The sequence below is a fragment of the Lepisosteus oculatus genome, chromosome 16, assembly GCF_040954835.1.
Source record: "Lepisosteus oculatus isolate fLepOcu1 chromosome 16, fLepOcu1.hap2, whole genome shotgun sequence".
NCBI lineage: Eukaryota > Metazoa > Chordata > Actinopteri > Semionotiformes > Lepisosteidae > Lepisosteus > Lepisosteus oculatus.
The window spans coordinates 12085094-12099122 of record NC_090711.1 but is presented as its reverse complement, the minus strand read 5'-3'; the positions used below and the strand labels follow the sequence as shown (position 1 = coordinate 12099122).

Here is a 14029-nt window from a genome sequence, read left to right as displayed (position 1 = left end):
ATTCACGGGACACGCCCACACCGCCGCTACATGGCCAATCGTGTCGCAGGAAGCGCGGAACTGTGAGTGGGGGAGCCAATCAGCGTTTCCCGGAGGGGCGGGGTTCCCAGCGGGCCAAACAGGAGGCGAGGAGTGAGGGCTCTAGTTTTTCTGGGACTTGTAGTTTATATATTAGAAACAATACGGATTTGCAGCTATAATTAATACTGTTGTAGCTGTCAAGTTGGTGGAAACATAACAGAAACGAAGATGATACTCCTAGGCCCTTACCGACGATCTTTAAGGTCTTGATAATATTGCAGGACACCGACATATTATATACAGCACTCGCATACTTTGTTTTATTAAAACACGTTGAGTATATATAGATACGTAGCATAGCGTATAGCGTAGACACCAAATGCTGTTAAAGTTCTTCAAAAATAAAAAAGTTAAAAGGTAGCAATATTTGACTACTCGGCTAATCCGGCAGTTGTCAACTCGTGCCTAATTCTTTACCCATCGTCTTTAAAATGTCCAGAAAGAATATTAGCTTTTATTAGGTTTTAATTATTTTGTGACACTGGATGGGTGTTTTTACCAGTTTTAAAAACATCCGTGCAGCCCAGACCACGTGACTGACTCCGACCCGCTGTGAGGGTTGTAGTATGCTGGTATGCTACTGTAGTAGGTTGTAGTATAAATAATGCCGAACTTCAATTTTTTTTTACAAAATATGTTCTCCTAAAGTAAAAATAACACTTAAAACAATTTCAGTTTCATTTTAATTAAAGTTAGTCTTTATTCGCTTTATAATGCGACACTACTACTACTGTTTCTGATCCGCATCCGATCATTCTAAAATCAAATTAGCATCGGTCTTGTTGGACCTGTTGTTGAGAATAATATTTGTAAACGTCTAGATTAAATCCAGTTTCCCGTCCCTCATTCGCTCGCTTAATGTTTAATCCCTTTCGCAACGATTAGAAAAAAATGAAACTCGTAAAAACAAAAGGATATTGCCTTAAGCAAAAGGGATTTGTCATCTATTTCAAACGTCCTTTTTCATGTTGATTTATGTCCCCTGGAGCAAAATGAACAGGCTTTTATAGTGTGTAATAATAAGAAAAGGGAAAATACCTTTAAAGATTCTACAATGAGGGATCTCATTTGTCAAAACTAGTCTGGTCCAGGCAGTTTATAATGAATAATATATATCATGCAGGCTTGTGACTCTCAGGTATGGAAAGTCTGGGACTTGAGCAAAGGCAGTCGACCGAGAAGAGTGCAACCTTTAGCAAGATGACATGACCTCCTGCAGACCCTCCAGCTCGATTGATTGAGCTGGAACCAGCTCCTTAATTATTGTATTGACAATCGTCAGGATCACTCAAGTAATTAAGGAGCCTGATTGCATCAAGCCCCGATTTAGCAAAATAGAGAGCAAATCTGGGGCAGTGGGATCAACATAGCTGAAATACTACCCAAATGTCCTCACGTAGACTCAAGTAAAATGGCAAAGGGAACCTTTTTAGAATGACTGAGGTCAAGTGGACCTGAAACATGAAGTGTGTAGTTTTTTTTTTACTTTGACCAATGTAAAATAAAGTTGCTTTCAATACCTTCTTTGGACAGTGTCAGATATGATATTTCCTGTTTTAACTTACAAAGATGAAAATTGCAGAAGGTACTATCATTTTTTAAAAAGCCAAATTGTTCCAAACGCGCAGTAATTTATTGCACATCTCAAGATTACAACATAAAGTGGCATTTACTTTATTGTAGAGAAAAAAAACAATTAGCCATTACATTGATATAAAAGTAGTCTTCATTTTAAAATGCTTATTATTCTCTGCAAAGAAATGCAATTGGTTAAAATGAGTTGCTCGTCTGCATGTTTTTTTTTTAATGAGTACAGCTACACATGCTATAAAATATATTGGAAGCAAAAGTGTGACGGGCTTGTTGCTGATGCTACTGTGCACAAACACAAAGCTCAGGCACAGTGCCACTGGATAAGGACGACATGACCCCCAACCATAAGGAAGGTCATTTTAAGGGAATGCACAACAGGTTTTCAGCACAGAAATGTGATATTAAATAAGGTTATAAACTTAACTTGGTTATTCGAATAATTGTGCACTGTGGATTAGTGAATCAATTAAATCTGGTAAGCACTACCTTCAGAGGTGACTACCAATAGATGTGCAAGCCATCAAAGATGCAAATGGTTGGAAAAGCTGACATAGTGCCCTCTGGTGTTTTATACTATGAACACATTCGTTTGTATATCAAATTGTATCTGTTAACAATGCATAGTTAACATAGTACAGGTGTTCAAAAAGGCCACATAATTTAAAATCTGCACAGCTCCATTAGAAGTCAGTTTACGGACTATACTTGCTTTTCAGAACCGTATCTAATGCCACAGAAAGGAATTTGTACACAGTAGTAAACTCCCAGTGCAAAATGCCTGCTGCATGGCACCACAGAGATGGATATGAAGTTCCCTCTTATCTGTGGAGTACTTAGTAATCTATTGGGCTGAAAAGCATTGTTTATATGCAAGACATTCTTGTTGAAAGTATTACACGTTGTTGATAATATCTCACCCAAACACCAGTTCATTCCTGTTCACTGGGATAAGTCTCTTCCAGTAACCATTATTTCTCCAAGACAAAACATTGTACCATCATAGTTTCCTTTAGGAAACAAAGAGCAATAACGATATTGCAGCAGTGGCAAAATACATTGGTATATTAAATCACGATCTTAACATGATGTCAAGTTCAGTTTTAATTATCTGGAAAACAGGAAAAGTAATACAAATGTGCCTGCTTGACCAGAACCACGATAACTCTCTTTACTGTGTGGAAGACACACAAACTGCCAGACTTTTATTTGATTCCCATATCTATATAATAATACATTATTCATGTAGTAAATGATTTACTGAAAAATGTGGCATGATGGTGCAGTGGGTAGCATTGCTGTTTCACAGCACTGGGTTCAATGCCAGATCCAAAGTGCTATCTGAGTGGAGTTTGCTTGTTCTCTCTCCATTTGTGCAAGATTGCTTGACTGCTATGGTTTCCTCCCACAATCCAGCAACATGCTGGTGGGTTAACTGGCTCCTGTAAAATAGGCTGAACCTGGTGTGAGTGTGTGCATGTTTGTGTAGGCTCTGCAACATATTTGCGTTCTGTGGATAGGCTCTCAGGATAGTAATTGATGAAACACAGCGGTGCTTTATCAATTTTTCTTGAACTCTGCTTTATCCTTAGTTACTCCTTATGAGTTAACTAATTTTAGAGACGTGGTTCCAATACTTCCTCCTGCTGTTCCACAGTGCTGTTCATTGATATAAGCCTATCTAGTTCTGCCTGGACTGAGAAACGGCGCAGCTAGGCTTCAGCACAAGCCAGACGCTGTTGTATCCTGCTCTGCCTATCGCACTCTGTCCGAATTCAGCAAGTGGACACATAAGCTGCCCACGTGCTCAGTGAATTTAGGAGGGTCCCACCTTCGAACTGGAAGCCAACGTGCTGGGCTCCTGTAGATGACACTTGGGATTTTCGCCGTGCAGATAATTTGATCCGACAGCCAGCATGAAAAGAAAAAAGCCTAAGCCGAAAGGCAAAGCAAATTTCTTCCCCTTTTCCTTATGATATGTATTTCTGTCACCATTGCAATTTGGAGGGAATAGATTGCAGTAAAATTGGATGTAAATTCGTAGCCTGAAGACTCACCTAGCCTAGTTCATCAATTTCTTTCTCAGTTTTAGAAAAAGTGCCTGTCAAAAACACAACCTGTATTTAGAAAGACAAAGAATCTAATCCCATCTTTAAATTTATTGCTATAATGCGTGTTTTCTCTTAACAATATGACGGTCTTAGAGGTGTTACTGCTTGAGTTCTCTATGGGGCAGTACAGTGGTAGCACTTAGAGCCCTACATTTACTACAAGACAATGCATGACTGAACCTGTAAAGTATTTCAAGATACGTTACTGTAATTATGCTGGAAGCCTAGAATAAGGATGATTAACATATTTGAGGAAGACATGCCAAAAATAAATTTTTATGTAACTCTTAGAATACACTTTCTCTGTGGCCTGTGTAAGATTTTAAATGACCATGCATACAAAACCAATAAGACTTTGAGCTTAAATAAAAAAATATAGGACAACCACCTTTCTCGAAAACCGCCTTTATGAAAAAGGTGATTGTTTAAAAAAAGTCTTCCTCACAATTTCCACAGTTGTCAATGAGAATATCAAGACTTGCAATACATTAATAATCATGGCCCTATCTAACAGTGATTATAAAATACAGGATAATTTCTGCTAAACGTGCTCCAGAAAGTATAGAGGCATCTTGTTTGTGGATTTCTCCAGATGTGAATTAAAACAGATCAATGAAACACCCACCTCTCACACACACATGTACATACAGATTCAAACGAGGATCTTAAAATGTATTGGAAAACAGTAAAAATTTCCTCTCCAGTTATTTAAGGGAAACCCAAATCCTATAGATTAACTAAGAAAGCACATTAGGTAGGATAGTTGAGTCAATCCTGCAGAAAATCTTAAAAGGAGTTTTTTAAACATATTTTGACATGGGTATCAGTGGAGGGATTGCTCTCAGATGCCTATGTATCTATAATAAAGTTGGGCCAGAAGACTCAAAAGGTCTGGCTGAAGGCCTTTGTTATGAGAGAGAATAAAGACTCCAAGGCATGAGGGCACTGCTTGCCAGGAAATAACACCTATTTTAAGAACCTGATTTACAGCGAGAGGCTTGAAAAGCTCTCACGATAAAATATAAAGAGAAAGAACCCTTCAGAAAATAGATGTACAACCATTATGATATTCTGATTCATCAACATCTGTCAAAAAATAATTTAGTGAACCTTTTCTCAAGACATACTGAATAACAGATTATTGTCCTGAAAGATCAGGGTGATGAGGTTAAGAGGGAGAAGACCTATTTTAGTTGAAAACCATAAGTAGCAGGCTTCCTAACATTTCTACCATCAGCTTTCTGGTCTAACACTGCTCAAAATTATTTCCTGAATGTTTATTCAAAAGGTCTCATTTACCCTTGGTCTGTGTTGTATTAAAGAATCTATAATCATTCTCAGACATTAAAATGACAAGTTGTCCGATGAGACCTGGTCATCTTCCCCCACAATTTAATTGTCTTTCACATCTTAGGAGACCTTTCAGAGTTTAGCCCTTCAGCATGTGTTTGTTTTGAGATCTGGATATCCATCCATCCATTTTCTAACTACTTCTCCAATTCAGGGTCATGGGTCCTAACCCAGCAAGCAATGGGTAGGGTACACCCTGGCCAGGACGACAGTCCATCGCAGGACAGACACAGTCACAAACACTCACACCAGGGCCAGTTTTCCCAGAAGCCAATTCATCTACTTGTATGTCTTTGGACTGTGGGAGGAAACCCATACAAACGTGGGAAGAACATACAAACTCCACACAGATACCACCCAGGTCCAGAATTGTGCCACTGTGCCACCTACATCTATATATTCTTAGCTGATGTTAAATGTGATTATGAGATTTAAAAGGTACTATACAAGTAATTGCAGTGTTTTTCAGCCTATGACTTTGGTGATCTCTTTGGGGATCTGTCACGCAAGAATAATGCATAACAAAGAAAAGAATAATGAAACATAAAATGTTAATGAAACATAAAATTCCCATATATGTGTTTTCCCAAAGAGTTGCTTATCAGCCACTCAGTACACAGTACCCAGATGAGATGTTAGTTTTAGGGGCTCAAAACAGCAGTTAGAATTCTGATAATAACCTTCAACCATTTCACATTAAAGTATGAAAAGTATTTTAATTCATTTGCCAGGGAGCCGAGAATGAGGGCACAACAATTGATTGATACAATGGAAACAGAGTCGACATTAACAATTAAAAGTGTCTTGAAAACAAAAATCATTACATACATAACTTCCTGCCTTATTCATTCAAGCTAATGGGATCCGTTCATGCTCTTACCTGCCCACAGACAAGCCTTTCAGAAAGAGGCTTAGCTGCATAGAACACTGAATCCAAAACTCTTAAGAAGGAAAATCTGAGCAGCTCTTCTTTAGGCAAAACGTATTCCTGATAGGCATTTGCTACAAAGATGACAATTTAACAGGCCACTGTGTCTAAGTGATGCATTACAGCTGCAGACATAAGTACATGTACTGTACAGGAGCCCTGTATCTTGAATCTCACCCATAAGAATGAGTCTTCTATACGAGGTCTTACTGATAAAAAGAAAGAGATACACGTTTAGAACTGATGAACATACAAAAAGGAAGTGAATAACCTGGGCTCTTATGACTGCCACTCCATGTGTAGAAGTTTTATGTCGCAGTGTGTGAGGGGTCAGAGACTTATGCAATGGCTTTGTATGGCACATGTGTTAATGAGACAGACTCCTGCTGAAACGCCAGCTCCCCTCCTCTCCCCAGGCAGCACTCCACATAAAACCTGCACGAAGAGTGTAAATACGGCATTAGAACAAACAGGCTCAAGAGTAGGTTTGCTGCCCTATTTACAGTATTTGCAAAATACAGATTTGCAACTGTAAAAGTCACCCCCCCCCCTCAAAAAATGGAAAGCTTTAATTCAGCAGAGTTCTGTGGTGGTTCTTTTGCATAATGTTTACAAAAAAGAAAGAAAAATGTGTCTTAGCAGGGCCACTTCCTGGCATTCATTGGCATTTATAATTCGTACCATGGAGGGTGAACTAGTCTACACCCTAATCTGAGAGAACCAGTAAGTCCACCAGAGTGACCTCTGACCCCAACTTACTGGGTGCCCCCAGAAGAAACTAACAATATCTTTACATTGAACATAACTAGAACCTCCTCTCAGTGTCGCCTAGTGAACGAGGCTGTAAGAAAGTCAAGAGTAATAAAAATACACTATATACACTGACAACAGTACAAAAAAAATTTTTCATTGGCAAAAGAAAAAGAATGCAGCAGGTTCCTGGTCTCAGGAGAGACGGTGATCAGTAGTTTTCGAACCGTTCGAGAAGACACCACATGTGTAGACAGAGCCGGAGATTCTGATTCTCTCTCTCGTAGGTTATTGCAGTCCTTAGACTCGCTCTGCATTGTGGAATTGCTCTTTTTTTCCCCGCACAGTACTCTCCTCCCTGCCAGCCTGCTTTCTCCACGACACTCACTCCAAAATACAGGCGTACCCCTCCAGTTAGCTGTAATAACGGCAGCTCAGTTCTTTATCTCTGCTGCAAGTGCACAAATACAGCATCCTAGGTTTCGGCGTGTTAAATTCCAGTTGATCCAGGTAAAAATATACATATATCCGAAAAAACTGGGTAACAAACTCCCAGTTCAAAACAATAATATCCCCCTAATTAGTCGGTTTATGAGTCTTTCCTGCAAAGAAAAGAAATAGGCTGGACCCCTAACATGGCCATATTTCTCAACCTAAAAAAACCCATTAAATCACAAGTTTGGAACCCAGGCGTACAAATTTCCCATTGCTGGAAGCTCTCTAAATTCCAAACCACATAAAAAAACACAGTACCATTTGCCTTCCACAAATTCTGTTCTTTTGGAAGGGACAGAGATAAACATCCAGATCCAAGTCTATCCCCTTCGCTTTTGTACTGATCTGTGCCCTTTCCCAAGGAAAGATCATGGAAATGGCACCTTTTTTTGGGAGCCCCCTTCCTCCTCCCACACCCTAGGTAGGGGGCTGCTGTCTCCCTTGAACATCCAATATGGCAAAAGTGAGTGAAGTAGGGCGATTTGTCTTGGAAGACGTGGGCCTTAGGAAACTCTACAAGATCAACGAGATCAATGACCTTCTCAGGCTGCCCAGAGAAACTAAAAGGAGTTCAGTATTTTTGAGACTCCAGGGAGCAAATCCTGGTTTAAAAGTGTGGTGAACTACAGAAGCGGACTATGGTTCACATTTTATTTGAAAGGGTTAAAAGCGAACAATGTCTTAAGAGTGGAATATGGCTCCTCTTGAAAAACTTCCAAAGGGCACATAGCCAGCGGCACAGAATTGTCTTGTGCACATTAATGGCCTTGAAAATTCAAAATACTATAGCGTAATAATAATAATAATAATAATAATAATAATAATAATAATAATAATAATAACAATAATAATGATGATGATGAACTGTTGTAGGCCCAGGTGAGTAAGATATTAATTGACCCTTGAACTGGACATGCAGTAGGAGATATTGGGGTACAGCAGCTGTTGGGGTTGGCGAGGGGGAAGGCTGACACTTTGGCAGCTCCAGCCTGCGCGGGGGCTGAGGCTCGCTGAAAGAGCAGTCCCTGACTGAGGGGGTACCGGGAGTCCACCCCGAGCCCCACCATAGGCCCTTCTATAGGTTCTCCCCAGGCTGGTACTGAGGCTCGGTGGAGGTGAAGTAGTCCTCCAGGAAGCTCTGCAGGTACTCGAAGGTGGGCCGCTCCTCCGGCTCCTTGCGCCAGCAGGTGAGCATCAGCTCGTGCAGGGACTCGGGGCACTCCGCCGGGCACGGCATCCGATATCCCCGCTCCACCTGGTCCAGAACCTCCCGATTCACCATCCCTGCAGAGGCGGGAGAGGGTGACACGCTGGTACAACGGGGAATGAACACTAAGCACAGGGCCACACCCGGAAGAGTTCCCCTACATCTAAGCTCAAGTAATTCAAGTAGGGAGCTGCGTCGGCATGTGTAGGCTGCAAAGGAACAAGTAAAGGTTTATTCCAGGCTGAAGAGAAGAAAAGAAACACAACGTTTCGGCTGTGGAGCCTTCTTCAGGTGTGATTCCGAGGCTCCACAGCCTAAACATTGTTTTTGTTTTCTTCTCTTTTCAGCATGGAATAAATCGTTACTTGTTCCTTTATATCTAAGCTTGTCTTCTTGTATGCAGTGATCGTAATGCTAAAGAAATGAGCAATTTGTCATGCTTGAGGGACTTGGAGCAGTCATAATACAACAACTACAACAAGAACAATAATTTGTTCTAGGCCCAGGTATGTAAGATGCTACTGGACCTGCGGAAATGTCCACATGGAGTGAAAGATACAATCTAGAAGAGTCTGACTTCTCCAGTATTCAAACCAGCAGTGAGACATGATACTGTAGAAATAATTCTAGTCAAATGTTGACTGATGATGGATGGCACAGCAGTTTAAAACAAGCAGCATCTAGGTCTCGGGAGAAAAGGAAATCCAGAGGAAATGAAAGGGAAAACAACCCCTACATCATGCCGACACTTAATTTCCTGAGCGTCCAGCGGTGTGCCTTGCTCCCGCAGAGTCACAAGGGAGATGAATCCCAAACATGTCATCACTGACAGCATTTGAGATCCTCATTATCCACGACAGCAAGGAAGGCATCGCCCTCTAGTGTTCAGTCTACCTGGGTAGGGCACTCTGCCCTTTGTGGCCAGTTCTGTCAGCAGGATGCCGAACGACCAGACATCTGATTTGATTGTGAAGCGACCGTACAGCGCAGCCTCTGGCGCTGTCCATTTGATGGGAAACTTGGCACCTGTGGGGGAACAAGAGATGTCACCTTTCAACCGAGACTGCTGCCAGCCCTGTTCTCCTTGTGTCCTCCAGCTGCCATTCCAGTTTCACTAGAAACAGCACATCTGCGCTGGACTGGGTTTTACCATAATCATGACTTCATTTCGCTATTGGTGCTGAAATTATTTCCTTTTTTTAAGCCTCAAGCCTGGACTGGCCTTAGTGAAGAGAACTTTGACTCTGGCTCTCTTGAGAGGCTCTTTTGAAATCTAAACTTAAAACTCACCTTTTTACTACGGTCTCTGTTTGATTGTCTTACGGTTTGTCCATGCATGTTCTTCATGCATTTTAATTTCTTTTTCTTGTATTTTTTCCCCCATTATCATTATGTACAACATCCTTTGGTTTGGGAAGGCACTTTATAACCGAAATTATGACTTTTTAACATTCAGAGACGGAAAGTCCAGGAGTCAGATACTTCCAAAAGATACTTCCACACAGTCATTAGCTGACCCTGTTAAGCATTGGTTCACCATCTTTTCCATGTTTTCAGGAGCAGAATACTCTGTACATTAGCCATTGCAAGGTACAACACCCCAGTAACCTTTACTGATCGAATGAAATGGCACTTCCACACTGAGGCGCCCAAACAGATATCAGCCTTTTGGAAGCTCACTTGCAGCGGACGATGCAATCTAGAAAACTCTGACGTCGCCCTTATGCAATCTGGGGCATGGTGTTGCAGGAAGAACCGGAGTAATGGCTTTGCAAAACCACAGGCCAGCTGCACCCCTGCAATGCTCACCCTGCCTGGCTGTGTACTCGTTGTCCTCGATGAGACGTGCTAGGCCGAAGTCAGCCACCTTGCAGACCAGATTGTCGCCCACCAGAATGTTAGCGGCCCTCAGGTCTCGATGCACGTAGTTCATCCTCTCCACATAGGCCATCCCAGCTGCAATCTGCAGAAGGGAAACCAGTTGAAAGTCCAGGGCTAACCACATCGAACATTATGTATTATGACACTAGTATGACAATGGGTGCCACTTCCTTTAAGTAAAGCTGTGCCTTAAATTTGCCCAACAGCTTTAAGCAATGCCCTTAAACTGAAAGGAGAAAAACAGAAGACTTTTAGGAGGAGCTGAGTTACAGTGAAGTCCTCGATTCTGGGCATTTTGGATGTCGCTGCAGTACCAACCTGTTTTAATGCACTGCACATAACATAAGACAGAGCAGATAACTTTCACAAGACAACTTTTTAAGTATTTTGCTCCAGTGCAACAAAAACGGTTTGTTTCTTGTGGCAAACGAAATCGTTTTCACCTCTCTACCTAAAGATGCTTTGTTCTTGAACAAAAAATAAAAATGAAATGCCTGCAAAGGTCTTTTGTGATTCGTTTAATCCAACTAAGTGTTCAGTTGAAAATGTTCAGTTGAAAATTATTATACATTGTGACAGTGTAGTGGGGGAGGTGCAGCGGCCAGCACACCGGTAAACGTCAACGCACCGGGTGAGGGGATGGGAGCACCGCTGTGAGGCTAGCAGGGACCAAAAATAACACCAACAGGGGTGAAAAAATAAACAAAAGGGAAAAAGAAAGTGTACCGCTGTGTCTCGTGACCTCCAGGCTGGAGTTACCCTATTTAACAGGGTCCAGTATGGTAGAGCAGGGTGCGGAAGGCCAAAAATAGAACACAAACTTGTGGAAAAAGAGCAGCCTGTCCCGGTGGTACTACACAGTAGGACAGGCAATGTGAAAATGGAACAGCCTGCCCCAGTAATAATAATAATAATAATAATAATAATAATAATAATAATAGCTTACACTTATATAGCGCTTTTCTGGACACTCCACTCAAAGCGCTTTACAGGTAATGGGGACTCTCCTCCACCACCACCAGTGTGCAGCCCCACCTGGATGATGCGACGGCAGCCATAGTGCGCCAGAACACTCACCACACATCAGCTCTCAGTGGGGAGGAGAACAGAGTAATGTAGCCAATTCATAGAGGGGGATTATTAGGATGCCATGATTGGTAAGGACCAATGGGAAATACCCCTACTCTTTTCGAGAAACACCCTTGGATTTTTAATGACCACAGAGAGTCAGGACCTCGGTTTTACGTCTCATCCGAAGGACGGCGTCTGTTTACAGTATAGTGTCCCCACTGTACTGGGGCATTAGGACCCACATGGACCGCAGGGTGAGCGCCCCCTGCTGGCCCCACTAACACCTCTTCCAGCAGCAACCAGTGGTACTGCACAGCAGGTCAGGTGGAAAAGAAAAAGACGGTCCTCCGGGACTGTCGGTGTAAACTCTCACTTCCAGGGGGGGTCCCTGCTCGTCCCATTGGGGGAAGCCTTTATAGGACCTGCCCAGGTGTGGCTCATCATCTAGAAGCCGGGACAGCTGGGACTACAAAGGCGAGGCTCTGCCTTCTACCAGGGCTCTGCCTCCACACTGGACACGCCCCAGCGTCATGCCACAATATTCATATTCAGATATAGGGCGATAATACACAAGTCTACAACTGCAAGCAGAAAATAAAGAACTGAGTAGGGGACCTAGTAAAAGGTAACATAAAAATCTAAGGAAAAGGTAAAATAAATTAGAAGTCAATATTTCAGTCTCTGGGGGAGTGTATAAGCACAAGCACGCATGAGCAAATCTCTCGATGTGCCCCATACTCTACACTAAGGAAGGGTCAAAAGGGCACAGCAGCCAATCTTGACAAGGAAAGGAAGGAGCTGAGTTACCCTGCTCCCTGAATCAAAGCCTGGGAAGGACAATTTAACACAGCCAAACCTGACCTGCATGTCTTTGAGAAGAAACCCGAGTACCCAGAAAACACTACTGTAAACTCGGGAAGGGAAAGCCATCTCCACATGGGTGCCCCAACTCTCGAGTCGAACCCAGAACCCGCGGCCCAATCATAACCACTCTAGGTCACTTGTACTGTATATCGCGCCACCGTGAGTCAGCGATTCCTGACGTCACCCATCTGCCCACCTGGGAGGCCATGTCCACGAGCTGAGGGAGGCGTAGTATTTTGCCCATGTCGCCCTTGAGGAAGTCCAGCAGACTGCCTGTAGAGGAAAGAATATCAGCACTACATTGTCTCCTATCCCCTTCCAGCTCCTCCTTACACTCTGTTCACAGGGTGCTGTTCTTGCCTGCTGCAATGCTCTGCTGCTGCTCCGTAACACTGTCCTGGCATACACAACTGCAGGCTCTTTTAAACTTCATCCGCTGCAGTTGTGCAAAGTGTCCTGCATCGTTTGAACTATTGCACCTTCTATACCCTACAAAATGTATTACATTCTTCAGGCTAGCAAAGTTTAGCAATATAGCAGGTGTAAAATGCATTGCATTATCAATATAGGGAATTGTTTGTATTGATCTGGTCTGTTCAGCAATGAACACAGGTGAGAATCACTGTAATTATAATATGGTGTTCTTTAAAGAATACTTTGAAACTGTCCAGACCGAGTTCAAATCAATTTCAGAACTGCAGAAGGGAGACAGAACTTATAAGAATACACATTTAATACATTATACATAAGTACACATTAAGGAATTAATATACATGGAATTGGTATGAATGAATAGCAACAGTATAAAACAATTCCACTTGAACCACAAAACTGATTTATATCAAGTGAGAAAAAAGAGCAGCCCCTGGTGCTATCTCTCATAGCCACGCTGGAGATTCAATCAGAAAAGCCTGTTGCAGGTGTGAGCCCAGGAAGCTGTGAAACTCCTAAGGTTTGCTCATCAATCAAAACGAAACAGGTTTTGGTCTCAAGTTCCTCTCTAGGTTGAGTGTGTTTCAGAGTGCAAGGCAGTGAACTAATTTCAGGAGGAAGTCTCTACAGTGAGAGGGACAGAAACGAAAGTCAGTGAGCTGGAGGCAGGTGTTCAAAAGAGATGAAGTGGAAGGAAACCAGGTACCACAAGTCCAGTCTACACTAGTCTTGAACTAGAATGTACTTCAGGAGGGTGTTGAGAAGAGACAAAACAAGGACTCGCTGTTAACCCTAAACATCGACTTTGGAAATGTTTTCAAGAACAACGGTCTTACTTTTCCTCATGGCCATTCAAGTATAAATGCAGGAAATTAACTCTTCCTTCCAACGGAGTGGTGGATAGCTTCAGCCTCGTAATCAGCACAAGGCTATCGGACACCCGTGTGGGAAAGAATGTTAATTTCTGGACAGTGGTTGTGGCGTTTCTGTCAGGAACTCTGTGAAGCACTGCCATGGCAGCTAGCCACACACACCTGTCACTCAGATCTGGTTGACATGGTGACATATTCTGACAGGAAACCTGTACCACCTGAAAGCCATTATACCATGGCAACTGCAGGTAACACTTAAGATATGCTCTCTGACTACTTGGGAAGTCTTCTCTTTGGCGTGTGCTTTGAATCTCGGCTATCTAGCTATGCATTCCCTTCTCAGATATCACCCTGATTTATCCCGACCGTGACTCTTGGACTTCTCAAGTGCTCTGCC

General features: G+C 42.5%; 1 protein-coding gene across 3 annotated transcripts in view; it reads right to left on the bottom strand.

Moving 5' to 3' along the window:
• Positions 1-5828: 5828 nt before the first annotated feature.
• Positions 5829-14029, bottom strand: part of src (v-src avian sarcoma (Schmidt-Ruppin A-2) viral oncogene homolog) — a 58197-nt gene continuing 49996 nt past the window's right edge. For all 3 annotated transcript variants that reach the window (XM_015364585.2, XM_015364583.2, XM_015364586.2), the window contains 4 exons: positions 12525-12601; positions 10322-10475; positions 9407-9538; positions 5829-8589 (listed from right to left, as the gene is read on the bottom strand). In XM_015364585.2, the coding sequence (XP_015220071.1) occupies positions 8381-8589; positions 9407-9538; positions 10322-10475; positions 12525-12601 (572 nt within the window). In that variant the 3' untranslated portion in view covers positions 5829-8380. The remainder of the gene's footprint in view (positions 8590-9406; positions 9539-10321; positions 10476-12524; positions 12602-14029) is intronic.